This window comes from Pleurodeles waltl, chromosome 9, assembly GCF_031143425.1.
Source record: "Pleurodeles waltl isolate 20211129_DDA chromosome 9, aPleWal1.hap1.20221129, whole genome shotgun sequence".
In the NCBI taxonomy this organism is placed as follows: Eukaryota; Metazoa; Chordata; class Amphibia; order Caudata; family Salamandridae; genus Pleurodeles; species Pleurodeles waltl.
This window is the reverse complement of record NC_090448.1, coordinates 1,069,725,818-1,069,753,570: the sequence shown is the minus strand read 5'-3', so window position 1 is coordinate 1,069,753,570 and position 27,753 is coordinate 1,069,725,818. Positions and strand designations below refer to the sequence as shown.

Below are 27,753 nucleotides of genomic sequence, written 5' to 3'. Positions count from 1 at the left end.
GTTCAGGTGTCTTCTCCAGCAAGTGTCTGATGAGGTAGGGCAGAGGCCCTGTTTTATACTAAGTTGTGCCTTTGAAGTGGGGGTGACTTCAAAGAGTGTCTAAGAAATGCAGCAAGCCCCCTTTCAGTTCAATCCTGTCTGCCAGAGTCCCAGTAGGGGGTGTGGCAGTCCTTTGTGTGAGGGCAGGCCCTCCACCCTCCCAGCCCTCCACCCTCCCAGCCCAGGAAAACCCATTCAAAATGCAGATGTATGCAAATGAGGCTGAGTACCCTGTGTTTGGGGTGTGTCTGAGTGAATGCACAAGGAGCTGTCAACTAAACCTAGCCAGACGTGGATTGAAGGGCACAACAAGATTTTAGTGCAAAGAAATGCTCACTTTCTAAAAGTGGCATTTCTAGGATAGTAATATTAAATCCGACTTCACCAGTCAGCAGGATTTTATATTACCATTCTGGCCATACTAAATATGACCTTCCTGCTCCTTTCAGATCAGCAGCTGCCACTTCAACAATGTATGAGAGCAGCCCCAATGTTAGCCTATGAAGGGAGCAGGCCTCACAGTAGTGTAAGAACGAATTTAGGAGTTTTACACTACCAGGACATATAACCACACAAGTACATGTCCTGCCTTTTACCCACACCGCACCCTGCTCTAGGGGTTACCTAGGGCACACATTAGGGGTGACTTATGTATAGAAAAAGGGGAGTTCTAGGCTTGGCAAGTACCTTTAAATGCCAAGTCGAAGTGGCAGTGAAACTGCACACACAGGCCTTGCAATGGCAGGCCAGACACAAGGTTAAGGGGCTACTGAGGTGGGTGGCATAACCAGTGCTGCAGGCCCACTAGTAGCATTTAATCTACCTGCCCTAGGCACATGTAGTGCACTCTACCAGGGACTTACAAGTAAATTAAATAGTCAATCATGGATAAACCAATCAGTAGTACAATTTACACAGAGAGCATATGCACTTTAGCACTGTTTAGCAGTGGTAAAGTGCCCAGAGGTCAAAAGCCAACAACAACAGGTCAGAAAAAATAGGAGGAAGGAGGCAAAAAGTTTGGGGATGTCCCTGTCAAAAAGCCAGGTCCAACACCAGGGTTACAGGTCTAGCTCCACAAGTAGTTGTCATAATTTATCTGGCAATCATCAAGCTTATGCACTTTAAGGGCCTCATTCCGACCCTGGCGGTGCAAGACCGCCAGGGCCGGGGGCAACGGAAGCACCGCCAACAGGCTGGTGGTGCTTCATTGCCCATTCTGACCGCGGCGTTAAAGCCGCGGTCAGAAAAGGGAATCCGGCGGTTTTCCGACGGATTTCCCCTGCTTGGGCAGAACCTCCATGAGATTCCGACCCCCTTCCCGCCATCCTGTTCCTGGCGGATGGGGGGAACGGGTGTCGTGGGGCCCCTGGGGGCCCCTGCACTGCCCATGCCAATGGCATGGGCAGTGCAGGGGCCCCCTAACAGGGCCCCAGGGAGATTTTCACTGTCTGCATTGCAGACAGTGAAAATTGCGACGGGTGCAACTGCACCCGTCGCACCCCTGCAACACCGCCGGCTCCATTCGGAGCGGGCCTCTGTGTTGCAGGGCCTTTCCCGCTGGGCCGGCGGGTGCTCCCTTGGCGGGCGCCCGCCGGCCCAGCGGGAAAGTCAGAATGGCCTCCGCGGTCTTCTGACCGCCGAGCGGCCATTTGGCGGTTCCCACCAGGCAGGCGGCGTCCGCCGCCCGCCAGGGTCAGAATGACCCTCTAAGTTCCTATACATCAAATTGTGAATAGGTATTTCCTGATCCCATGGTTATACATGATTGTAGCTTGCTAGGCAAACCTAGTTTGGATCGCTGTTCTATGATTGTATGCCAGAACTTCTGGTGCAAAATAAATCAATGATCACAATATTGTGAAGGTTACTACATACATATATAAGATTATACTCCACATCTATGTACCTTATAGCTAGGAATATCATCAAGATACATATGACTGTAGTTAGGGGTAGTTAATCATTACTTACCTATACAAAAGTGTGGTAGTCAATATTATAGAACCAGTATTGTTTTGTAGGAAGTTTATTTAATACACACTATTCTGATTAAATACCAGTCGTGTTTGTGTTACTCATAAAGGAACTTTCTCAAGTTGTCTTTTTTGCACTCTTTGTAGGGCTCAGAGTGCACGGACTTTGTAACAACAACATGAGTCATACTGAAAGTTCTTGAGACTTTGTAAACTGACAACTGACAGAAGCGTCTTGATTGCATTCACCAAATTCCTACGACGAGCCTGGTGCAAGTGAGTGACATATGAAGCTTTAAGTTAGCAGTGAGAAAACATAATTCATATTTAAAGTTTGGTTCAAATAATAATCTCTTGCCATGTATATGTTCTAAAACTGTGTTTTTGAGTGTTAAAATGTGGGAATAAAGATTTACTAAATTTAAAAGCCCATTGTTTTTGTGGTTTTAAATTTCAGTTATGCAATGTTGATGTGTACTGTGTTTTTATATGATTTTGTGTCTTTGTATTAATAAATATTTATGACTGGCTGACCTATAATTGTCATAAGTTATAACTCCCTTGACCTGCCAAAAAAGTAATCTATCTATATTACTCAGCCAAAAGCTTTCAGCGACAGCATAATGGCCGTCGAGTCTATAACGTTTTATAGTTATGAAGATGTTTGTGCAGTATTCTATTAAAAATATGAAGCTAATACAAGCAATGGAGATTAAAAAGGCAAAATACTACATTAAATGTTAAACACACAAACTGGCCATGGGTAGCTTGTGTTTCGGTTCTGGGAGGACCAGACCTGGCAGTTCAGGCTAAACTGTTCCTACTGAAGCAGGGTCAAATCTGATTTGCAGATGGCAGGGTTAAAACTGAGGTGGCATGGTGGGCAAAAAAATATGATGGGTTGGAATACTTTACCGAGTGATTTCCATTGATTAGAATTATTGCAGGCATTTGTCCCATCACTTTTTGTTTGTTGAAATTAAATGTTAGCTTGAAGTAAAAAATTGGCAGGAAAACTAATGAGGTGAATGTACTGGTTTCATTTTTTTTCAAATAGTCTTTTGGAGTGTCTCAAAGAAAGTCAAGAGCCCAGGTTTGTGTGAGAACCAATCTTTGAACAGAGCACCCACTTTTTCTGAGGCAGGAGGGTAGTGATGCAGTGCCTTTGGGGAGCACCTCATAAACTTTCTGTAGGATGCAGAGCCCAGCCAAAACTAATTTAGAGTCCGAGGCCGAAAAAAAGAAGCAAGCATTGGTTGTAAACAGTCCATATCAAATTCAAAGAATCTGAGTTGTCAGAAACAGTTATTTCAATATTATCAAAGTTAATACATGTGTATTTATTTGTAATTATGATTTTTAGAGTGCGGATCAGGCCTCAGGGCATGGGAGTGGTACAGTGTCATGTAACTAAAAATTTTAAAAGTACATTAGATACATTACTGTGGAACCTTCAAATGTGACATACAGCAAATGTTTTTTTTTTGTTTGTTCTTTTTCACCATCACTTTTTCTTCAGGCATGTTTTACCTTCTCAGGCAGCTTGAGAAAGTGTTTTTTGCTATTTCCTCTTCCTATAGAAGCTGAAGGAGAAAACACTTTCAGGTTCCATGGCTCCCATACCAGACTGAGAACAGACAGCTTTATTACAAGTTGGGCAGTTGAACTACCACAACTCCAATGTGATGGTAGTGAGGCAACCATCAAGGTGGCCAACTCACCATCTCCGTATTACGATGTTTCCACTGGGCTGACCAGCGGAAGCCTTCGTATTATGATGTCAGCCCGGTGGAAACAGTTCAGCCTCATTGGCCTTGGCTCCCTTAGGGAGTCGAGGCCAATGCTCTCGCACACAGCACCCTCGGAATGCCCATTTTCTGCCAAGCAGACTGGGCACATTCGTAGGGTGCTGACAGAGGGGACCCCAGCACTGCCTTTGCTCCAGCCTTTTCATTTGCTGAAGTCATGATCAGCATGGCGGTGCCGAACTCGGCAATGCCGTGGCTGACCACAACTTTGACTGCTGCAAACCCGTCAGGATCCCTAACCTAGTGGAGGCAGCAGTCTCCTTGCGGTAAGACAACCAAGATCATATTCTGGTGGTCGGACCACCAGGAGTGCGGCAGTCCGACTGCCACGGCGAGCATGGCAGTCTCAAGACCACCAAACTCATAATTAGGCCCAGACTTTTGGCATTGATGGATTTTCACTTAGATTCGTTCTCATTTGCATTGATAATAATTTTGTGTCAAGGTAGTTGCAAAATGCTTAGTCGTATCAAAGTCTCACAAAGTTGAGACATGAAAAAATAGTAAATCAAAGTCATCACTTGTTGGTTTTACATACAGGTTAGCAGTTCCCCAGCAACGTTTCTGCTTGTATGTAAATTCCTATTTGAAATCCCCGGAAAATTGATTTGTTGCTTGTTGAGTAAGTATTGTCTTCCCAAAAGGGGTATGAAGTAGGCTCCACATTATTTGTATATAACTTTGTAACTTGCAGGACAGCAACAATGGGGTTGCCTGTGATTCCAGAGAGAAGCACATTTAATGAAATCTGTCTGAGCAAAACTTTTTTCAAGAACCTGTTTCCTTCAAAGTTTTCTAATGAACCCATTGAACCCATTGCAGTTGTGGTCCTGTGGGCTGAAAAAAAAATCACTTCAGTCTGATTTTTCCTGGAACTCATGGATTGCTGCGTTCTCTTTTCCATCTCTGTCTATCCTATTTCTTTCAATTGTTTATCTACACTCTTTTCATTCTTCATCGTTCTTTCTATACCCAAAATGCTTATGCCCTCAACTTTCCATACTATGTTGCTTATCTTGACCAAACAACTTTACTCCTGCCTGCACCATTGTAATTTTAACACACTACCCAGGAACCTTTATGCTCGTCTACACCTTAGTTTCTTTTCCTCCTGGCTATATCTCTGCACCTGTCCTCTAACTATGCCTTCTGCCTTAAACCTCCATGTCTAACAACTGCTTTTCCCAAGTGAATTCAAGCACACCTATACTCTATATTCCCCATTTCAAGCAATACCCCCAGGCTTCTACAACTACCTTAGCATATCTACCACTGCCTTTACCCTTCCTATCTCTACCTGTATGTATACCCTACTAACTCTAGCACTTGCTGTACCATAGTACATCAACCTCTATAGGGTATTGCTGTTACCCATACCTACACACTCTTAACACTTCCCCATGTATACTGTAATACCTTTATGCTTCCCTAAACCCTAATTCCTCTACCCTACTCAAACCCTAGTATTTCTGCATTTACATATGCCTAGTAGCTTTACACTTACCTTTACCTCTGTGCCTCCACCCCATCCTCTACCCTAACACCGCTATCCCCTGCCTATACATTAATAAATCTAGCCCTACCCTTGCCCTAGTACTTTAACAATACTCCAATATCTGACCCCTTCCCAGTCCCCTAATTGTGTACTTTTTTCTACTCACCTATTTTTATGCTATTATCCAGTCCCCTTTTCACCTTCTCTTTTTGGTTGGTTATTTTCCCAATGTTATTTGGAGGAAATACTTTTTCTCATTGTGTAAATTGTCCCAAAAGGAGTTTCACCAGTCTGGGATAATTTCAAGCATATGGTGGCCACACTTAGATGGCAGGCAGTTGTATTCCTTTCTTTTGGGGTTTTATATTTGTGGCATACACTTGCAAAACAAATTGTAAAAAATGCACTAGTATGTTTTTGCGTGATATTCACCTCACATATTTCCCATTAGGACCTAGCATTATATTATGTTTTTTGCATCTAACTAGAACAATTCACCTATATTTACATGGAGTATCTGGTTCGTTTCAGATTAAAGGAGATAAAATGGACTATATCAGACTGTTGAAACAGCAGTAGATGTGTTTTCTCATTTACTGGAAACACCCGAACTGCTCTCCCTTTTCAGAGCCTCACCATTCACAGCCTTCATCCTACCTCAGGTGCTTTTTTAAAAAGTGGTTTGGCATTTGATTCTCCAACAAAGGGCACCACGCAGCATTGCTGTAAACAGTACAAAACACTTTTCTTTTTTTACAGAATTGTGGTGGAGATGTGCAGTAGGAAGAGATTTCCATAATGCACTAAAATTATAATGTACCATAAAAGGAAAGCTACGTTTTGTAGTATTTCTTATGCATGAAATCATTACTAAATAATAAAAACATTTCCTGTCCTGGTTGCTAGGTAAAGATTATCTTGACTGGTTCACATTGATTCCCTAACAAATATGATGGAAACCTGACATGTTATTAAAGTCACATACCTGTTCGATTGGATAGCCTAAATGATACCATCTTATCGGGAATGTCACATACGTTCCTGACAGAAGCAATGCAGCTGTAATTGGCATAGTCTTGTGGTCTAAGATTCTTCAGTTTCAGTATTTTCGTTTCCCCCTGCAACAATTAGAAGAAATGGTGAAAGATATGAAATTAAAAGCCACTGTAAAACACATTATCGATTTTACATTTGTGGTGGTTGACACTGTCAGCCAGTTATGGTTTATGAGATAATACTTTACATGCTGGGATTTATGAGCAAAAAATTACCATGTGAGGAGCAGAATAGAAAGTTATAGAATACAAAAAGATATTGGTCAAGAAACCGGAAGTAACTCATAGAGCACACAAGACATGGGGCTCTTAGTAGTTTTGTAAGCTTACCTCTATATTTTAAACTCTACCTAAACGGCCATAGGTTATGAGCACCTTCAAGCAGTTGGATGGCAATATCAACTAAAGCTATTGCTACAAATATCTACACAAAAGGCACCCTCTTCATCCCCACCTCTACATAAAGTAATTTTGAAATGTATTAAATCACTTCCACAACCACATAAAACCAACCTTACTCCAACCCTACATCTAACGACATTGATAATTGGATTATTCCTTAGTGTTAATATTTCTTAGCTATAATTATTAACATTTCTTGTGTAAATTGAGCATCTTTTTCAGGGGTGGCTCCTTCGCTATGGTGAAGGAGCGTCGCCACCCCTGGCCAAGAGCAGGAGATGTAAAATGAAACAAGAGTTCCACTATCGTTTACATTTTCATCTGCTGGCTCAGCCAGCAGTACAGGGAAGGGCGGGGCGGGGCCACGGTAGGTGGGGGAGGTGGGGAAAGTGCACTAAGTGTGTGTTTGGCAGGCTGTCTGAGGCTGGCCAAACCCACATGCGCACTTAGGTTTCTCCAACCCAGCTGTACACCCAGCTGGTCTGGAGAAACAGCACCAGCCCCAGGCTTGTGTCTGAGTGGCAGTGACTGCCACTCATACCAATCCTGATGATGCTTACATGCTATGTTTAGCATGTAAGCAGTGCCAGGATTGCTTGGGAGCCTGTGCTGGTGTCCCAGTGAATAAGAGTAAGAGGAGCGCGAGGCAGCAGGAGAGGGAGACAGCAATAAGCTAATTCTTTTTGTTTTGTTTCCCCCCTCCGTCTCTGTCCCCTTCGACTCCATCCCTTGAGATTTGCAGCGACCACCGCTGATCATTTTATTTCATTAGCACCCTTATCTTACCTCTTATGATTACATTGTTGTTTTTGAAACACATTTATTTTGTTATAGTTATCCTAATCCTAACCCTAACTCTCAATCTAATCCTTCAGTGATTGTATCAGATATTATTAACTGTCTACCACAAACCAAACCCTAATATCAGCTTTTACCTTTAGGTATATTTAAATGTATTAGTTGATGACCTTGTCTTCCTGAACTTACACCAGTTCTTTCCACTGACTATTTTGAAAGCAATTTACTAAAATAACTACTCTTAATTTATCTCGTAAATTAAAGTTTCCCTTGTTTTTTTTAAATGAATGTAATGTTAAATAAATGTTCCCTTAAAATTATTACGGGAATGGAAATACTTTGTTACTGGGACAACCCTCTCCATGCTTCCGAATCTATCTTCCTTTAATTACTTATTACTTTAAAATACTTATCCTTAGTCTTTTTTGATATACGGAATTAAAGTTCAATCGGTCTTACCCATAGATGTTTTATCTCAGTAGATACCCCTGAGTTTCTTTTTGTCAAACAATTTTTATTTTTTATGTGTTTATCCTTGTCCTTAACCCCAGTCAGTGAAGTGATCTATGTAGTGCCTACATCAATGTGGTGACGCTGATGTTGTGTGACCTCACTGTTGTGGTGTTATATCCTTCAAACACATGCTGTAATTGATTCAGCCATTTAGAGGGGTAAGACAGGTGTTATCGTCTGTGATTTACCCTTTTTCATTTGAAAGGTGCATCAGGAAGAAGAGAGAGACAGGGATAATGTGTTTTTGTCAAGATGCTGGAGTGAGCACGAGGAGAGAGATGCTAATAATCCTATTGCCCTCTTTCAGCTAAACATTAAACACTGGTTATTGCATCTGCAATAGAGCATTTTCGAGAGTAGCTTACATCCTGCAGAGACCTATATGTTATCTCCACTCTCTAATCCAGTCAATATTGCAAATATAAGTGCAGTGTTAACACAGAAAATAATTATAAAACTGCAACTGTTAATATGATTGAGCGGAATTGTTTAATCTGCTTGGTAACTAATGTAATTAAAATAACATTTAAAGATTAACAGGATGAGATTTGCAAGCCGCTCATATAAAAACTGAACTGAGTAAAACAATGAGGTCAAATGTTTGGTAAAATGATGCAGAGGTTCATGTCTACTTTAGCATAGAACGTAGCATTATGTCAAGTCAAGTCATACTTTATTTCGACCGTGGGTCATAAAAGTTTACACATAAAACAATAAAACAGGGAAATGCACTCATTATCATTGTGCTTTACAAAGCACCACACTAGTTAAAATAGAATTTACATTGAATGAAGATAGCTTCTCCGAGGCCATAGTCACTGGAAATAAAAGGTCAATCATAGGCCGTGGCCTACAGTAGTCCACCGTTGTCCATTAGAAAAAAGAAAGAAAAAAGACACTCCTGGTACATAGTTTTGCATTTAGGTGCCAAGGTTACTAAAACATCTGCATCACAAAGTTAAAATAGTGTAAGTATTTAAAAACCAACAAGACAATAAAAGTGATTACAGGTTCAAGTTTTCCTGATTAATTCCATCATCAAGATAAAAGCAAATAGTCCGATCCAAGATCTAAAATACTGAATTAGTGTTGTAAAATGATATGATTTAATAATAATTTAAATAACATGCTTTGGCAAAAAGAGCCTGCTACCTGCACACCTAATTTGAGCACGATCAAATCATTAGAAACACGTACAAGGTGTGACAAAAAACATATATCGTAAGTTAAAACAGGTATCCAATTTATGTTAAAATAGCACACACACTGAACAAGTACATAAAAATAACACTTTACAGCTAGCACTGGTTGTAAAATGACAGAAACACAGGATAATTGCCCATGTACTGTCTAAAAGAAATCTGTTCCAAAGCCCTATCCAAGTCACATGATTAAGTAGTTCTTTACCTGTAATACAGGCTACACACTGTGACCTGATACTGTGATAGCCCTATGGCGAATGGAGCAAACCAAATATTTGGTAACTGCATTTACTACCAGTGTAGACAAGTTATATTTGCAAATTCTGTTAGCATTGACGGGGTTATGTAAAAACAGAGCCTTGCACAACGGAATAATCCATTTTTCCCTGGGACTTTTATATAGGGGACAAAAAAAACACATGTTCAGTTGACTCCACACATAAATTGGACTTTTTGCATTTGTTGGCCTCAGGGCTGTTCTGTGACCAACAGCAGTAAAAATATTAACTGGTAAAATGCTGTATTTAAACCAAAGGAATAAAGCGAGGGCACGTGCAGGTATTGGCAGGTCTGATGTGAAATGACCCACCCTGTTACTATGAAGGATCTGCTCATTGGCCTTCTCCCAATATCTCAGATTAACCAGTGAAATAACGTTAGCTGGGATCTAGTCAGGCCTCTCCCAAAATTGGGGGAAACCCAAGTCATCCCAGACTGATTTAATTTCCCTCAGCCAAATGACCTTTTTCCAGCTACTTTGATTCCTTATTAGGTATTTAATTGCCTGTCAAAAGGGTTCCAATTCCTCTGTCCTCCAGAGGCGGATTCAATATAAGGGGGGCCTCAAACCCACTACATCTTTGATACTATTCATCCCAAGATCCAGTCTAAGGGGAATCGTCGGGTACCCTTCCCCATCCTGGCCACGTGTCTGATAAAATCGTTCTCTTTAATTTTGTAGAACATCCAACTGTCTTTGGAAACCCCATAGCTCTGCACTGTACAGTGCAGCACCCTGGATCTGAACTTTATAGATTTATGCAATGGGGTTTAATGGGGAGCTAACTACAGCGCTGGGTTTACGACCCAGAACCCCTCTTCTTTGGCATATAATATGCGCTCCTTTTCTGATATGTGCATCCCATCTACCGGAGTCCATCAGCCTGATCCCTAAATAATCAAACTCGTTGACCGTTTCCAATGGATTAGAATTCATTAATATACTAGCTTTCCGTGAACTACAGCCCACAAACTTGGTTTCCCCTACATTGACCTCCAGACCAAAGTCTCTGCAGAATAAACAAAATTGGTCAACTAAATTTTGCAATCCAAAGGGTGATTTTGCCAAGATGATGGTATCATCTGCATAAAGCAACCCTGGGATTTTCTGGCCTGCCAACCTAGGTGAGTCATTATTACACTTTGATAAATACTTAATACACTTATTTATTTATAAAAGGAAGAGGGTGGGGGCAAGAACAGAGCCTTGCCTCACTCTTCTCTCAATAATAACTGGATCTGTTAGTTCGCAATCCTTGCCACTTCTAATTTGGGCAAAAGTGCCTTCATGGAGTCGGACAATAAGGTTCAGAAGGCCTTTAGGGACTCCCATGTTAGTCAGTGTCAGTCATAATTTGTTCTTGGGTACCAGATCAAAAGCCACTCGAAGATCAATGAAGGCCCCATATAGATTACCACCCCCGATACCCACAATCCTCCATTTGGTTGACAACAACCTCAGGACTTGATCTATTGTGCTAACCGCAGGTCTAAAACCTGCCTGTAAATTAGAGATGGCCTCACTCTCACAAATATCGGGGTTTGATTTATAGAGATTGCCAGGTATTTTATCGAGGCCTGGGGACTTTCCACACTTGATGTACCAGGGAAGGGCTGGGAATCACCGCTGTCATTTGAAATCAGCTTCCAAAACTTGGAGGCATCATTGGCTCTTGCGGCATCCAAAAATGCAACCCATTGTTTCTCTTCCCAACGTCTTCGAGCCTTAAAAAGTTCCAGCCTATAGCTCTCTCTTGACTGTCTTACAGGCTCTCCTGTCCGCCTTCTCAGGTGCCTCAATAATTTGTGCTAGGCTTCCCTGCATAATTGATTGAACCACCTTTCACTACACCTGATTTTTGTTTTTGCAACAACTTCTTTAGTAAAAAGTTCTTTTAGGGAATTGAATAGTTCCGAATGAACAGCCAGGAGCCTGCTATTATTCTCGAGTAAATGGAGCATAATATCCATTTGATCAGCCAATAGGCTGTATATTGTTGAAAGAGAGCTTAGAGAAGAAGTGACAACTTCACACTTGACATTCTGTTTGCTGTTTGTCATACTAAGATGCTGTACATAGTCACTAGAAACAGGGGCCTCTATTATGGGCAGCAGACCCCTAATAGATAGAATCAACGGGTCATGGTCACTTTCTTCATGTTCTATTACCACCATATCGTGCCCCCAAAAATGAATGTCTAGTAGAAGGTAATCTATGTGACTTCTATAAGCTCCACGTCTGAAGGTAGGGGAAGGATTAACATTTGAACAGGAGCGACCGTTACAAGCACAGAGATCGTGTGCAAGTGTAATGTCAACAATTTGATAAGCCGTTCTACTGATTCTGGGACTTTTATTCATTACGAGTTGCGGGATTCCCCAAAGGATGTCCTCTTCTTGGTAAAGCTCTTGAATAAGGCTCAAAATTGGCATTGAAATCCCCTGCAATTACAATGTAATGACTGCTGGATAAAGTATAATCAAGAACAATTAGAGCATCAGACTCATAATTACTACCCACACTCCTACTGTATATATTCACCAAAAGTAGTTTTTTTCTCTTTGAGTGAACTGTATTAAACCTTGTAAGTCAGCACAACACATGTCCATTTCCTTGGCCTGGCACTTGAGGGAACTACTAACCCATATGAGTAAACCACCGGAGGGTCTTCCAGAAGTCACCTTACGTGCTGGAACCCAAAAGCTCCTAAAGCCAAATCTGTGCTTGGGCTCCAAGGCCCATGTCTGTTGGAACAGGCAGATCTTGTGCTTATCTATGAAAGAGCCCCAATGTGGGATTCGCAATTTAGACTCAAGCCCGGCTATGTTCCAGCTAAGAACAGTGACTGGCTCATCATCCTGAGGTTGTGGAGCAATCTGTGTGGGGCTCATAGAGTTCGAATTGCCCATTAGATCTACAGCTAAACTGCCGCTCTAGGTCCCCCAATATCTTTATCTCCAATAGTATTGCATGCCCCAATAGATTCAAAACCGGCCATGTTCTGACCAAGAACAGAGACCAGTGTATCATTCTGAGCTAGCAGTACAATTTGTGTGAGACTCATAGAATTCGTATTTACAATTCATTCTTCTTCTAAGCTGCTCACTCTAGATCCCCCAGGTTCCTTATCTCTAGAAATATTGCACTCCCCAGTAGTTCACCTCGGCCCCCTTATCCCAGAGATTCCCCGTGTAACTTTGACTGTGTGTCAATCCGCACCTGGAAGGGAAGATGGAGGTTGCCTACATTCAGACTGTAACACATGGTACACATGGGAACAAGGGGACCTCTAGAGCCAAGTGTCAAACCACTAGGGGTGAATTTGGATGCTGGGGGATAAAAGGTTGAGAGTCTACACAAGGAAACCCCTTCTACTGAGGGGCTAGCTCTGCAGGAGTTTAAAACAAATTCTTGGACCAAGGCAGGTGAGTCAAAGTTTATAACAATATAATCTCCCACACCAAACTTATTTAGCGGGCCCACACATCCTGTCCTACTCACCATTAATATTGAAGGTACAAAAAAGAATGCAAATTTAGCATTAAAATGTAACCAATGAATGACCTTATTTTTCAACTCTATGTAAGTCTCTGCACTATTTGCTCGGAGCCTAGGAACATTTGTAATTTCAAGCACATATGGGCAAGATTCCGGGGTAGATGTAAAACTTCTAACTGAGCTGCATAATTGGCGACCCCATTAATAGTAACTACATCACTGGAACAGTCTTCCACTGGATTACGACCCGACCCGGCAGTCAAGCCCACCTCAAATTGACAAGACTGAGTACAGCAACCCATAGGGGACATTAGGCCCTCAACGGGGTGTGAGGGAACCCAACCACCAATACCTGAAGATTTGTTCCAAAGTTGAAGACTGACAATGGGGTTGTGAATTGGTTTGAGGAATAGTGTCAGGTACATGAGGCTGAATGAGCCCCCCCCAATTTCTCTTCTATAGCTTTTAGACAGAGTTCAATAGGACGCAACCTTTTAGTGAGCTCCTCCGTTATATACTCAAGCATCAATGGACCAGTGGTACTCTCCTGTGGTTTTTTGGACCCATCATTGCCGGTTTCAGGTCAAGAGCTAATAATGCCCATTGTACGTGCACGCCTATTTCTTAGGATAATGTCACCTCGCTTTCTTTTCCCTTTTGACTCTGAAACTGGTGCACCAGCCAAGGGACCCGGTGATGGCAATGCAAGATCAATCGCAGTAACCCCATCCAAAGGCACAGAGGGGATCTCCAGGGCATTGTCTGAACAGTTGGCTGGTGGAAGAGCCAGATTTAACTGTGTGTGCTGGGACTGCGTGTGCTGGGGCTGCAGAGACTGTGGAAGCTGTGGTGGCAGTTGTGGAGAATGTGGCAATAAAGAGACAGGAATCAGTGATGGCGGGATAGATAGACGACACAAGACATCTCAATCTCTTTATCTTCTGTAGGAAACTGTCTAGAGTTTTGTTAATTTTGAGGTTATCTTGGGGGGTGGTGGGCCCTTCCGTCTACTCATCTCTCACTGTCACCCCTCTGTGCTCCCTGGACCCATCCTCCTCCCACAACGGGTGCAACACTTGTTTTCACCTACAGCAGCCCACTCACTCCCGGAAATGATGGGGTATTAAATTGTAAGGCTCCAGGAGAACAAAAGGTTGCACCTTGAGAAAAGGAGGATCTGTTTAAAACTGGCAGGAAGGGACCTTGCAAGGACACATCCAGGAAGAAGGCACTCGCTCGCTGGCCAACACGAGGATCCCACCAAGAAAGACCACCGCTGCACTACCTCCTGCTGAATTCGCCTCACGCGCACTTTACGCCACCAGTGAGCTCACCAAGGAGAAGAGAGAAAGGAGAGGCCAGTCTTCAGGTACTGCCAAGATTCTACATGTGCTACGGCTGCTCCAGGATTCCTCTTTCTCCCACCTGGAGCACGGGAGGCTCAGGAAGCGCAGGAAACGCTGCATAGGAGAAGGTGCACTCAGCTCACCAAATCTGGCTCGAGCTCAGACAACAGCGCATGAAGATCTCACCGGGCGCAGGAAGCAGGACGATTGAACCAATACAGGCAGAGGACAAAAGAACGCTGCCCCCAGAGCTACTGCTGCACTCTCCAGCCACACCCTGCCTGTTGCAAATTAGGGCAGGTTAGGACAGCTTAGGTAAGATCACTGACTGCTTGCCACCTACCACTTGCAGTCAGTAGCAGTTGCAGTCGCAGTTGCGGTCACGGTCTACCACAGTTTGCCACTGCGTACCACTGCTTGCCACTATCTATCATCGCTGTTTTGGGGACACTGGCATGGATTTCACCGGGCCGGATTCACCATTAACCAGCTCCCGGCCCTGTTGCTACTGTCACCACTGTTGCCGCACAGCCTCTTTCTTTCTTTCTTTCTTTCTTTCTTTCTTTCTTTCTTTCTTTCTTTCTTTCTTTCTTTCTTTCTTTCTTTCTTTTCTGCAGCTCTTACCTGCAGCGCAGTGCCAGCTCCAACACCTACGACTTGCTCCTAGGTGCCAGGCCCTGCTCTGGGTCGGCATTACATTTATATTAATACTAAGTGCAATTTAACAAGTTCATGAGTGTCATACATTTTCATGTATGTATGGTTTTATATTCAGAAACCTGCTTAGAGGTATTCATAGTCTGCTGCCAACACGGCATGAGTAGGTTAAAAAATACTGTGCTCATTTGTAGCTGGGAGCTTTCAGTCCATGCTATAATTTAACACAATTATTAAGAACATATTTCTGGACACTGCAGCAATTTAACTAACCCACACCCTTCCAGGCAGTTACCTATATTAGTTAGGCTTCAACAGATAGTGCCCATCCTTACAGTGTGATGACAAACTTTTTCTCACAAGAAATTCACAGTTGCTCATAAAGAATAAAGGAAAAAAGTATCAGCATATATTTAATGCACACCACAAAATACTACTTTCAAGGCACCACAGGTATGTCTATGTTCACAGTCACTTGATTTCTCAAGTGGACATTCTGTCAATTGAATTATTCACTTTCACTAGCCCTGTGATCCACCCAATAGACACATTTAAATTAAGTCTACATTCAAGGAACAGGAAATGACCACTTGTACTCTAAGCTGCCTGTATCCAGCTTGCACACCTCTTGCTTCTTCTTTTCTTCTGCATCAGCATGGCAAATATGAGTGCGGTTGTTTTAGGACAAGCAGTTACCATGAGAAATTTATGGATACTTGGTAACGAATCATGAGACACTTTAGTTTTACCTGCCCCATTATTTAGTGCAGTCAGCTTTTACTACTCAATCATGAAGGCCAGTTTGTGGAGGCAGTATTGTGTGAAACTAGTGTTTGTGCATGTTTTAACAGTTAACAGTATTTGCAAAAAGCCTCTGCTTCCTAAATTTGCAAACCCCATTTTTTGTTGACCTGTAGGACAGTGTGCTAACCTGTGACAAAATGCATGTAGTCTCTCCCTCAAAAGTGGTAAAAGTGACCTACACCGGACTGGTACATTTAATTTACTCATGATAGCGCGTCCAGTCTTTATAAATTACTTGTACTTGGACACGCTGGAGGTCGGTGAACCTTTTAACCGAGTTGGGTTCTCCTCATCCAAGAATAGTCGGATCACTCAAGTCAATAATCAATAACCATTATAATCAATACCCAACACTCAATTAATAGATCAAACAACACATTAAGAATCAATAACAATCAGTATTTTGACGCACCATGACCTTTCAGTCATGAATAACCACACCAGTTTATTAAAAGTTAATGAGTTTATTTCCCTATATTAACAAAGCTAGCACAATATAAGTGAGTCTCAAAATCAAATGGTACACGTATACGAACATTACTAGCGGTCCATAGCGACGGAAGAAACGCAATCTATGCAAAATCTGGATTATAATGCACTCGGTTATAGCAATGCAAATCTCTAATATGAGCAACTGAATTTGACTAATTGCATACATCGGTCAGCATAACAAGATTTCAATTTAGCATGGTGCATCAGAAGAATACCTCAACTAACCTCTAATTAGCATTGGCATGTGGGGCTTCATGCAAAAACGAATTTAGTCAACATGAATTTAGAAAACTTCTAGCTTGGGCCCTATCAAAATAAGCAGTTGGTACCTAGGAAGGAAAACACAATGCATAATACAATTATCCTTTCATATTTACCAAATACAATCAGCATTCAAAGTAAGTCTTCGTCCTTCAGGTACCGGTTCGATTAGCATGGGGCAGATTTCAAAGGGGCAAAGTTAAAGCAAGTTTCCTTGCGGCAGCAAGGAGAATGGGGCAAAAGTTACTGCATGGACAGGACGGGGCAAAGTAAAAGTTAAAGTCTCTAGGGTGAGAATATTTAAGTCTCTTTCTCTGCGACAGAGAAAAGGCATCAAAGAGTCTTTTTAAAATGGCGTCTTGAATCAGGCTTCAAAATGGCATCAAGGAAAATGTCTGACTTCTCTTTGTCCGGTGGGTTTAAGTAAGAAACGTTCCAAATTCTTCAGGGTCTTCCATTGGAGGGTTCATAGGGTGGCTTCCTTTTGACCAATGAATAGTGTCTTTCTCATAGTACTCATTTATGCATAAGGTGTCCTTGGAGCCTTGGAACACAAGTTGCAACAAAGTTTGCCAATTAATTCTATATCAGTGTCATTATTGTCTGCACCTGCAGAAGCTGACCTTGCTTCAAAGGGGATGAAACTAGCCTAGCACGAAACCTTGAGATAAGTGTATTAGTCATTTCTACTGGAAAAATACAACCTTCAAGTAAAATATACGTTTTAGTTAATACAAGTGAAAACCACGCAGTTAAATTTGAGACCAGGCAAACTAGGCCAAAGCCTCTGCTACATTTAAGCTAAGCATATAACAGTTTCAACAAGAAAATCATGGAATACATTTGCAATTATGACGGATTACTACATTTGTCGATTCTTCATGATTAATTAAGCTTGTTTATAATAATGGCGAACTACCTCGTGGGCACAATTTCCCACGTACATTATTTTTCTTTGCTAATCTCACACTACCTTATACGATTTTGTTACATGATATATGACTATTTATTATCCTTTCTTTTTCTGCTCCATCACTCATAAGTCCCCAGTAAATGGTAGTACATGCACCCAGGGCTTGTAAATTAAATCTTACTAGTGGGCTGCAGCACTCCTTATGCCACGCTCCGAAGTAACTCTGTAAAACATGTGTCAGGCCTGCCATGGCAGCCTGTAGTGTAACTCCAAACTGCCATAATAAATAAATACACCTTTTGCCAGGCTTAAACAGTCCTTTTTAATATTAGATACTTGTAAGACATCCCTAAGGTACACTCTAAAGCAGTGATTCTCAACCTTTTGACTTTTGCTGACCCCCCACTTTATCATTACTGGAACCCAGGGACTCCAGCCTAAACATTGTGAATGATTTGAACTGTAAAATAAGACAACAAAAATACAGAAAAAAGCATTCCACAAACACATACACAAATAATAACACATTTTAATTAATTTGCAAACAAATATAAATATAAAAAATATTTTACTACGCAGGCTGGAGATTTTCTAAATTCATTTCAAGCCACACATCGTCCATGCTATAGTCTGTTTGATGCACCTGCATTGCTCTGACGAATCAATCTGAGGATACTAATTTAATTTTTAGGCTCCAATTTCCAATTTTGTGACATGTACAGTACGTTAAAATGTTCAGTTGTGCTGTTAGCTGCTTTATTTATATATACTTTATTAAACTGTTAGTATTATTTAATTTTCTAAGCAGTTACTGAGGAGGCTTCATGGACCCCCAGAGGTCCCCAGACCACAGGTTGGGAACTACTGCTTTAAAGGCTCAAGGAGCAGGGTGCATTGCATTTAAAACGTGGGACATGTGCATTTAAGTTTTATATGTCCTGGTAATGCAAAACTCCTAAAGTTGTTTTTCATTGTTGATTTTCACTGGGATTGTCTTTCCCATAGACTAACACTGAACTACCATATTGCACTTAATAGGTGATGACTTAAGTGGCCATTCTGAGTTTGGCGGTCTTTCCCGAAGACCGCCGTGCTAGCTGCTGCCGAAAGACCGCCAGTGATGGTGGTGTATAGATCGCCGCAGTAGTAGTCACCCACACAACACCACCCAAAATACACCCAAAAAAATGACACCGTCAGCCGAAACGATGGCGTGAAGGTGGTGGCTGCACCACCAGAACTGCCACGCTGAGAACATCCCACCCGCCAAATAACGATTCACAAATCAGCACCATGGTCCCAACACAGCGGCAATGCATTAGCGGTCCGAACCACTGCAGTAAAAAATCGCACTACCACCAGAACACTGCACCACATTGGACAACACAGTTACCCAACACCTGAGACACATACACACACCTGTCCACAGCACTACAAAACACCCCCCCACACATACGCAGAACCCTTTGCAACCAGAAAGTTTGACAGCACGAAGCAAGAGCACACTGAAAGAAGGCAATGCACCTAGATATCACAGGCACCATTACACTGAATACGCATCAAAAAACACACCACTGCACACAAACACCACAGAGCTCACGCACATACCACTACCCAAAACTCTACCCAAACTCACACCAAAAAACAGCACACCCAGCATCCCTGCACAACATACACCCCCAGCTACAACCCAACCACCATGACACCACAAAAAAACACACAATTCACAGATGAGGAGCTGAGGGTAGTGGTTGATGAAATCATCAGAGTGGAGCCGCAACTGTTTGGAGCACAGGTCCAGCAGACATCCATAGCCCGGAAGAACAGCTTATGGCAGAAGATAGTCATCAGGGTGAATGCAGTGGGGAACCATCCACGCACAAGGGAGGACATTGGGAAGGGGGAAGGTACGGCCCATGGCTTCCAGGCACCAAATCGCTGTCATGAGAACTGGTGGTGGGCCCCCACCACCTCACCCAGAATTGTCATTGTGGGAGGAGAAGGTCCTGCCCATTCTACATCCAGAAGGGCTGACGGCAACACCTAGTGGAGTGGACACTGGTAAGTTAACTGCACTCCCTGGCGAACATGTACTCATGCACGGCATGTACCCCACCAACCTGTCACTCCCTCACACCACCCTAACATGCACAAGCCCACCATGGACCCAATACCCACCCTTGCATGCCACAGTCCCCTACTAACACCATTCCCTCACAGGCCCACTTAGTGCATGGATACCCCACACTGCAGCAAGTACCACAACTACCACAATGCAACTCTCCCTACCCTTGCATGACTGCTACATCCACTTCACATCCCTGCAATTGCACAATAAACCATGTCACTCCCCATCACCAATAAGCATAAGGAATGCACATCAGTACATGGCAATGACAGTAGCAAGACAAACATGAACTATTCTCCAAAATAGGCCCATTGCAACATTCCACTGATGGTAACACAAGCAGTGGACTAGTAACTGTCAATGCCATTACTGCCCTCAAAATACAGTCAATGATGACATACAACCCTGTGTGTCACTGCTACAAACCCATCAACTGACAATACCTCTCATTACACAGGTCTCCCAAGTTCTGCCACACAGCAGAGGAGCCCAGTGACCGAAAGCCCAGGCCTGGAAGCAGGTCCAATAGGGAAGGACTCCCCTGGAAATCTGGATATGGCTAACGAACCTGGCCCATCAGACATGAGTGGCCAGTCCACCACCACCAGCCTCACCCTGCCCACAACGGAAACAACCTCCCCTGTGCCAGTCAGTGCACAGCATAGCCCACCTTCCCATACAAGTGTCCCTAATTCATATCAAACATCAGTGTGCCCACAGGACAGGAACAGGAGTCAACGGTGCAAACCGAAGACAATGATGGTCCTGTTGTCAGTGGGAGGGGGCACACTACACCAGGGGCACATGCAGAGGGGGCAAGGGCCAGTGGGAGGGCAATCGTGGGCCAAGGGATGAGGATGGTTCAGGACACGACTGGCCAGGAGGCCGTCTCCAGAGTCTCCATACCTGCACAACATACTCGCCTACCCACAAGCCAACCACCATGACACCACATAAAAAACACACAATTAACAGATGAGGGGCTGAGGGTAGTGGTTGACGAAATTGTCAGAGTGGAGCCGCAACTGTTTGGAGTACAGATCCAGAAGACATCCATAGCCCAGAAGAACAGCTAATGGCAGAGGATAGACGTCAGGGTGAATGCAGTGGGGAACCATCCACGCACAAGGTAGGACATTAGGAAGAGGTAGAATGACCTACAGGAAAAGGTATGGGCCATGGCTTCCAGGCACCAAATCGCTGTCATGAGGATTGGCAGTGGGTCCCCACCACCTCTCCCAGAATTGTCATTGTAGGAGGAGAAGGTCCTGGCCATTCTACATCCAGAAGGGCTGATGGGAATACCTAGTGGACTGGACACTGGTAGGTCAACTGCACTCCCCGGCCAACATGTACCCATGTACAGCACGTTCCCCACCACACAATCTCCCCCTCACAACACCCTAACGTGCACAAGCCCACCATGGACCCAATGCCCAGTCTTGCATGTCACAGTCCCCTACTGACACCATTCCCCCACCTAGTGCATGGTACCCCACACCGCAGCAAGTACCACAACTACCACAATGCAACACTTCCTACCCTTGCATGACTGCTACATCCACTTCACATCCCTGCAATTGCACGTTAAGCCATGTCACTCCCCAGCACAAATAAGGAAAAGGAATGCACATCAGTACATGGCAATGACAGTAGCAAGACAAACATTAACTTTTCTACAAAATAGACCCATTACAACATTCCACTGATGGTAACACAAGCAGTGGACTAGTAACTGTCAATGCCATTACTGCCATCCAAATTCAGTCAATGATGGCATACAACCATGTATGTCACTGCTACAATACCATCATCTGACACAATACCTCTCATTACACAGGTCTCCCAAGTACTGCCACACAGCAGAGGAGCCCAGTGACAGAAAGTCTAGGCCTGGAAGCAGGTCCAATAGGGGTGGACTCCCCTGGAAGTCTGGATATGGACGACGAACCTGGCACATCAGGCATGAGTGGCCAGTCCACCACCACCAGCCTCACCCTGCCCACAAATGAAACCACCTACCCTGTCCCAGCCACTGCGCAGCAGAGCCCACCTTTCCATACCAGTGTCCCAAGGTCACATCAAACATCAGTGTGCCCCACAGGACAAGGGCAGGAGTTAACGGTGCAAACCGAAGACAATGATGGTCCTGATGTCAGTGGGAGGGGGCACACTGCACCAGGGGCACAGGCACAGAGAGCAAGGGCCAGTGGGAGGACAATCGTGGTCCAAGGGACGAGGCAGGTACAGGACACGACTGGCCAAGAGGACGTCTCCAGAGTCCTGGGAGCCTACCAGCAAATGCAGGACAAGATGGGCCAGACACCAACCACCTTGCAGGACACCCATAGGCTGCAGGGGGAATACCACCAGGAGGCACTGCAGCAGTGGTAGGCACTCAATACCACCATGGTCTTCATATTAGAGGAGTTCAAGGAATTGAACAATATCCTGCAGACCTCCACCCAACAGCAGGCCCCATCCAGTAGTCAGGCAACACCACTGCCACCAACATCAGCACTTGCTAATGGAATGGATGCCCAGTAGGAGGACCCATAGGCCACCACCAGCTGAGGGACACCCCCCATAAAAGAGGTCACCCATCCAGATATCCTGCAGGACCTGAGGCCAAGACCTATCCCCCCACCAGGATGTGATCCCTCTTCTGAACTGTCACCCTTGTGTGCCACTGTTACACCCTGTTGGCTGTCCAAAAACAAGTTCACATCATACCTGGCAAAAATATACAGGGCCTGTGAGATAAACAGCTGTAACACCCACTCTGATCAGCACCCAGACCATTACCCCACTCCTGTGGACTCTCAATAAACACAAACTAACACAATTCATGGTGCACGTCTCTTCACTGTATGTAGGGGCAGTCCTGTTTCCAAGCAGTAAATATATATACATGTCGGCACTACAACAATGTTGAAGTGACAGATGTAGTGGGTCACCCCAGCAGGTTTGTAAGTACATCTAAATTGTAATGATTTCCAGTGTCAATGATGGCAACACACAATACAGTAATCAGCTTGCAGACAGAGATGTAACCTGAAGAGAGAAAATGAAATGGAATCATGCACAATGTTGTAAGGCATGTGAACCAGTCATACATCCACAGCATTTGAACACATACACAGGATTACTGGCCCAGCAGCTATGATACCACATATGTAAGGGCCCAGATAGGCACTCACACATGTATGGGACAGGAAAGATGTAACATATGTAACATCCTCTATTGTTCACCTCCCTAAGTAGTCAGGAACAGGTACTTGCCACACAGCAGCTGACAATGCAGCATAACATGCCTACGTAGCAGGGCAAGACTGACAAGTCCCCCTAACATTTCCCCAAACAGGCAGACTGAGGACTCTAAACCTTTGGTAGGACTGTAAGGCTGTATGGCAATGGCACCAGCATTCCACACATGTCCTTGGCAGCAGTGCATTTCCACTACCCCTTATGGTAAGTCATCTACCTTTCAGGGTCAGAAACCAAGATGGAATGCTGTAGTCCCCACATACACCTTGAGTCATGCAAATACTGGCTACGGACAGGCTTCAACAATACATCTTCCATGTGCAGATGACATACAAATCACATATACCAGTACATCACTGAAAGTAGTGACAAATCATATCAGTCCTGTTGTCATGTGCCTCATCCTCGTCTGCCTCCCCCTCAGCATCAGAGTCACCAGTCCCAAACACTGCTCCAGCATCAATGTCCCCCTCCTCCAACAGTGGGATGTGCCTTCTGAGGGCCAGATTATGGAGCATGCAGCTTGCAACAATGCTCTTACAGACTTTCCCTGGTCGATACTGTAGGGCACGACCGGACACATGGAGGCAATGAAATCTAGCTTTCAAGAGACCGAAAGTCTGCTTGATCACTCGCCTCATCCGGTCATGTGCCTCATTGTACTTGTTGTCCCCTCCTGTAGTTGGATGTCACACAGGTGTCAGGAGCCAGGGCAGGCTGGAGTCGCCTGTGTGGAAACGGGAACATGACTATAGGTAACAATGCTAGGCAGAGTGCTGATTGTGTTTGGAGGGATACAAACGTCTGACATGAAGATCAGTACACATACCTATGAGTCAGGCCCTTTCTCCCTGTAGCTGTGACATAATTGCAGCGACACTGTTGTTCCTTAGGATGTAGGAATCATGTACTGTTCCTGGGAATTTTGAGTTTACATGTGTTATTTATTTGTCAGCAAGACACACCACTTGTACATTGAGCAAATATGTACTTTTCTGGTTTCTGTAGACCTGTTCATTGGTCCTCGGAGGTACCAAGGTGATGTGAGTCCCATCAATGGCCCCAATTACATGTGGGACATTTGATATGTTGTAGAAGGCTGCTTTTACAGTGAGCCATTTAGGATGTTTTGGGAACCTACTGTACCTGTGCACATGCTAGAGTAGGGCATCCAGCACTTCCTGCAACACCTTACTGAACTGGGGCTGTGAAAACCCTGCAGCCAGTCCCACTGTAACCTGAAAAGAGCCACTCGCCAGAAAATGCAGGACTGACACCTGGACTTTTGGAGGAATGGCATGGGGATTTTTCAAACCCAGCAGAAGGTCTGGCTTCAAGTGGGTGACCAGTTCCCTGACGCACAAACGGTTCAGTCGATAGGTCAGGATGATGTGGCACTCTTCCATGGTATCAAGATCTACGAGTGGCCGGTAAACTGGTGCATTCCTCATCACTCCATTGTGGCAATATCTGTGCGAGGACAGAAACAACAATCTGGGAACCTCTCACAATGTAAGGCACCAAGTATGACATACGACAGTCACAAAGTTTTGTTCATGCAAGTTGGCTGTCATGTTGTGGGAAGACACATTACTCCACACTCCATTCCAAACCAGATGATGGCACATAATCCCTGTAACAATGGACGTATACCCGACATGTACACATACACCTTCCATGTGTTCCACTATACGGATCATATATACTGACAACTGTAGTGAGAAGTGTGGTGATGTCACCAGGCACTCACTACATATGTCATTATCCACAATGTGTTACCTAATGTACCTATTTGTGATGAGGTGCCTGTAATTATGCAGTGTGAACCCAGGACAGTCATGCTACAGACTAATATGGCATCCGCCTGTCCGTCATGCATTGGACAGCTGAAAGGGATCTCGTTCCGCCGGCGGAAGTCATCATGGCGGAAGATGGTCTAAACTGCCATGCAACTCCTCATTGGTTAACAGTGACGTCTATGGGAGACTGGGACCAATGACGATCACCACCGGTGGTGACGGTCATGACCGCTGCTGTCGAAACCGCCATTTTGTATGGGCCAGCTCACTTGACTCCTGGCATTCGGGCAAGACAGACCTCCACTTTGTGTGCTGTGGTGTTCTGTATCTTGGAGCAACAATAACACACACTGCATGGGATAGGGCCCCAGCCTTCACTACAGAGGAACTGAAGAAACTGGTGAAAGGGGTCCTACCCCATATGTGGCTCCAGGGCAACAGGTCAGTACAGTGTTCCAGGGCAAAAGGTCAGTACAGTGTCCTTTGTCCCACATGTCGGGTGGTGTTTGACGATATATGTGTGTCCACATTGACATGTCATAACTGATCAGGTGTTTTGCATGCACATGATATGTGCGGAATATCGGCAGTGTGCATGGTCCGTGTTTGTTGTGTATCGCCAAAGGTAACAGGTGTATTGGTATTATTTACATCATGTCCCCCATTTTTTGAATGTTTCCCATGCAGGTCAGCGCCCACCAGAAAAAAGGGTTATGGAGAGCCAACACCAAGGAAATTCTGACCCTGGGGGTCCCTAGCCGGTGGAGCACCCACTGCAGGAAGTGTGGGAGGACGAGAGATGCTTGGCCCGGATGACCGCAGAGGCCCACCTGGGGATGGCCTCACAACGTGGGAGGGATACCCGTTGGACCCTGACCTCCCTAGTGGCCTGCATACTGGCGGTGGCCTACCCAGAGTTGGATGTGCACTTGAAGTCAGCACAGCAGCCACAAGGGGGTAAGTGTTGACTGTTAGGTGACTTCTGCATGGTTGTGTACTGAGACCCTCACTGGACTTGGAATTTACGTTGGCAAATGTGATTTAGGGAATGTACAGTCCTGGCTGTCACATCAATCATGTAGGAGTGTGACAGGTTAGCCATGTTGAGCCATGCAGGAAAAGAAGTGGTGGTACTGTGGCAAACATTCACCTGTACGTATGAGTCGCTCAAGTATGCTATCATGTCACTAGCTGCATCCTCCATCTCTGCATGTACTGTAGTAGTAATAGGTGGTCATATTGGCACTGTATATGGGTAATGACAGCCATGTTACATGAACATTGCAATTGCTTCACTTGCTACATCAATGGACCTCTGTACCACATGTACTTCACACATTCCTGTCAGTTAGTTAGTGTGCTCAGTCCCTCTGAGCTCGGATTTGTATAATCCGGTAATGGATAACATGTGGTTGGGTATGTTTCTGGGCTGAATTATTGGATAAGTCATTTAGCCAGTTGATAGGCATGTAGTGGTTTCATTCAGGTGTTTAGGCTGCAGGGTTGAGGTGATCGCTGATGAATTTGGGTCTTGCTTGCATGACTCAATTGTAATTGATTGCAAAATGGTTTTGTTTACACGGCAGGGGCTGAATTATGTATTGTTTGTATGTGAAGTGGATGTGTGGGTTATCACCATGTCCTCCCTTTCTCTTTCTCCCACCCTCCTTCTCTCTCCACCTCTGTCAATGTGTGTATTAGCATATGTGGTGAAGGAGGAAGGGCACCAGTGAGTGGGGATGCAGCAGCCCACAGGACCAAGGAGGCTGGTACCAGCGAAGCCGAGGTGACCAGTGGGCCAGAGGGCGAGGATAGCACCCCAGGGGAGACTGGAGCAACCAACACATCTGATACAGATTCTTCCTCCGATGGTGGCTCCCTGGCGGTGGTGGACCCCTCTGGGGCCACCCTAGCACCATCCTTAACTGCCATCGTCCTTAACAGCACCGCCCTCCCTGTAGCACCACACCCAGTTGCCTGTTCCCACTCACCCAGGACGGTGGGCGTCTTCGTCGCAGCAGGCACCTCTGCCCCTTCCCCAGTCAGCCCTGCTGCCCTCAGGAGGAGGCTACTGACCTCCTGAGGTCCATCTCTGTGGGGCAGACAACCATTGTTAACGAATCCAGGGACTGGCATCCCAGATGCAGCAGTCCAATGAGTTCCTGGAAGGCATTCACGGTTCCTTGTCTGGCCTACAGAGATCATTTCAGGCTCTGGCCTCCTTGTTGACGTCAGCCAGTGCCAGTGTCCCCTCATCTTCTGTCCCCCCCTCCAACTATCTGTTCCCAATCCATAACCCTTCTCCCTACACCCGTCCGAAGCACACCTATAGATCAGCATACACCCATTATAACAGACAAGGTGCGCAAAGACAGTCATAGGCATCACAAACGTTCACACAGGCATGCACACACACAACACTCATCTGCAGACACCACAACAGACACTTCCCCCTCCACCTCCTTCCTTACAGTCACAATCCACTCACACTGCCAGCACTACATAATCACACGCTGGTCCTGCTAGCATACCTGTCATATCCTCAATCATCATAACAGCAGACACACACCCCACACACCACATCTGCACTCACGACTACTGTCTCTGCCACCTGCAGCACATCCACCTCACTTGCACACACCACTGCAACATTCACTCACACATCTCCCATTTCCTCTCCCTCCATCTCTATCCCCTCCTCCCAGTGAATGCACACACCAGCATCCACGTACAGCACACCAACACGTCAGATGAGCACTTCCTCTTCCTCCACTCCCAACCCTCAATCATCTGTCTGCCCCATGTACCTAAGAATGTTTTCCTTGCAACCCTTGACCTCTTCCCTACTCCTCTCCCTATCCATGTGCCCCTCCCAGGCGCTTCCACCTCCTATTCTCGGGTGCTCCCTCTGGTGTTTCCCCTACTCCTCCACCCAGCAAGAAATCCACCCCTCTCAGTGCCAAAGTCACCCCTTCCAAGCCCAGACCGAAACATGCCCCTTCCAAATCCAAGCCACCCCC

At 44.8% G+C, this 27,753-nt stretch overlaps 1 protein-coding gene across 4 annotated transcripts in view; it reads right to left on the bottom strand.

The window, feature by feature from the left end:
• Positions 1–27,753, bottom strand: part of MDGA2 (MAM domain containing glycosylphosphatidylinositol anchor 2) — a 1,412,234-nt gene that overhangs the window by 601,470 nt on the left and 783,011 nt on the right. For all 4 annotated transcript variants that reach the window (XM_069208709.1, XM_069208707.1, XM_069208708.1 and 1 more), the window contains exon 5: positions 6,304–6,436. In XM_069208709.1, coding sequence (XP_069064810.1) covers positions 6,304–6,436 — 133 coding nt within the window. The remainder of the gene's footprint in view (positions 1–6,303; positions 6,437–27,753) is intronic.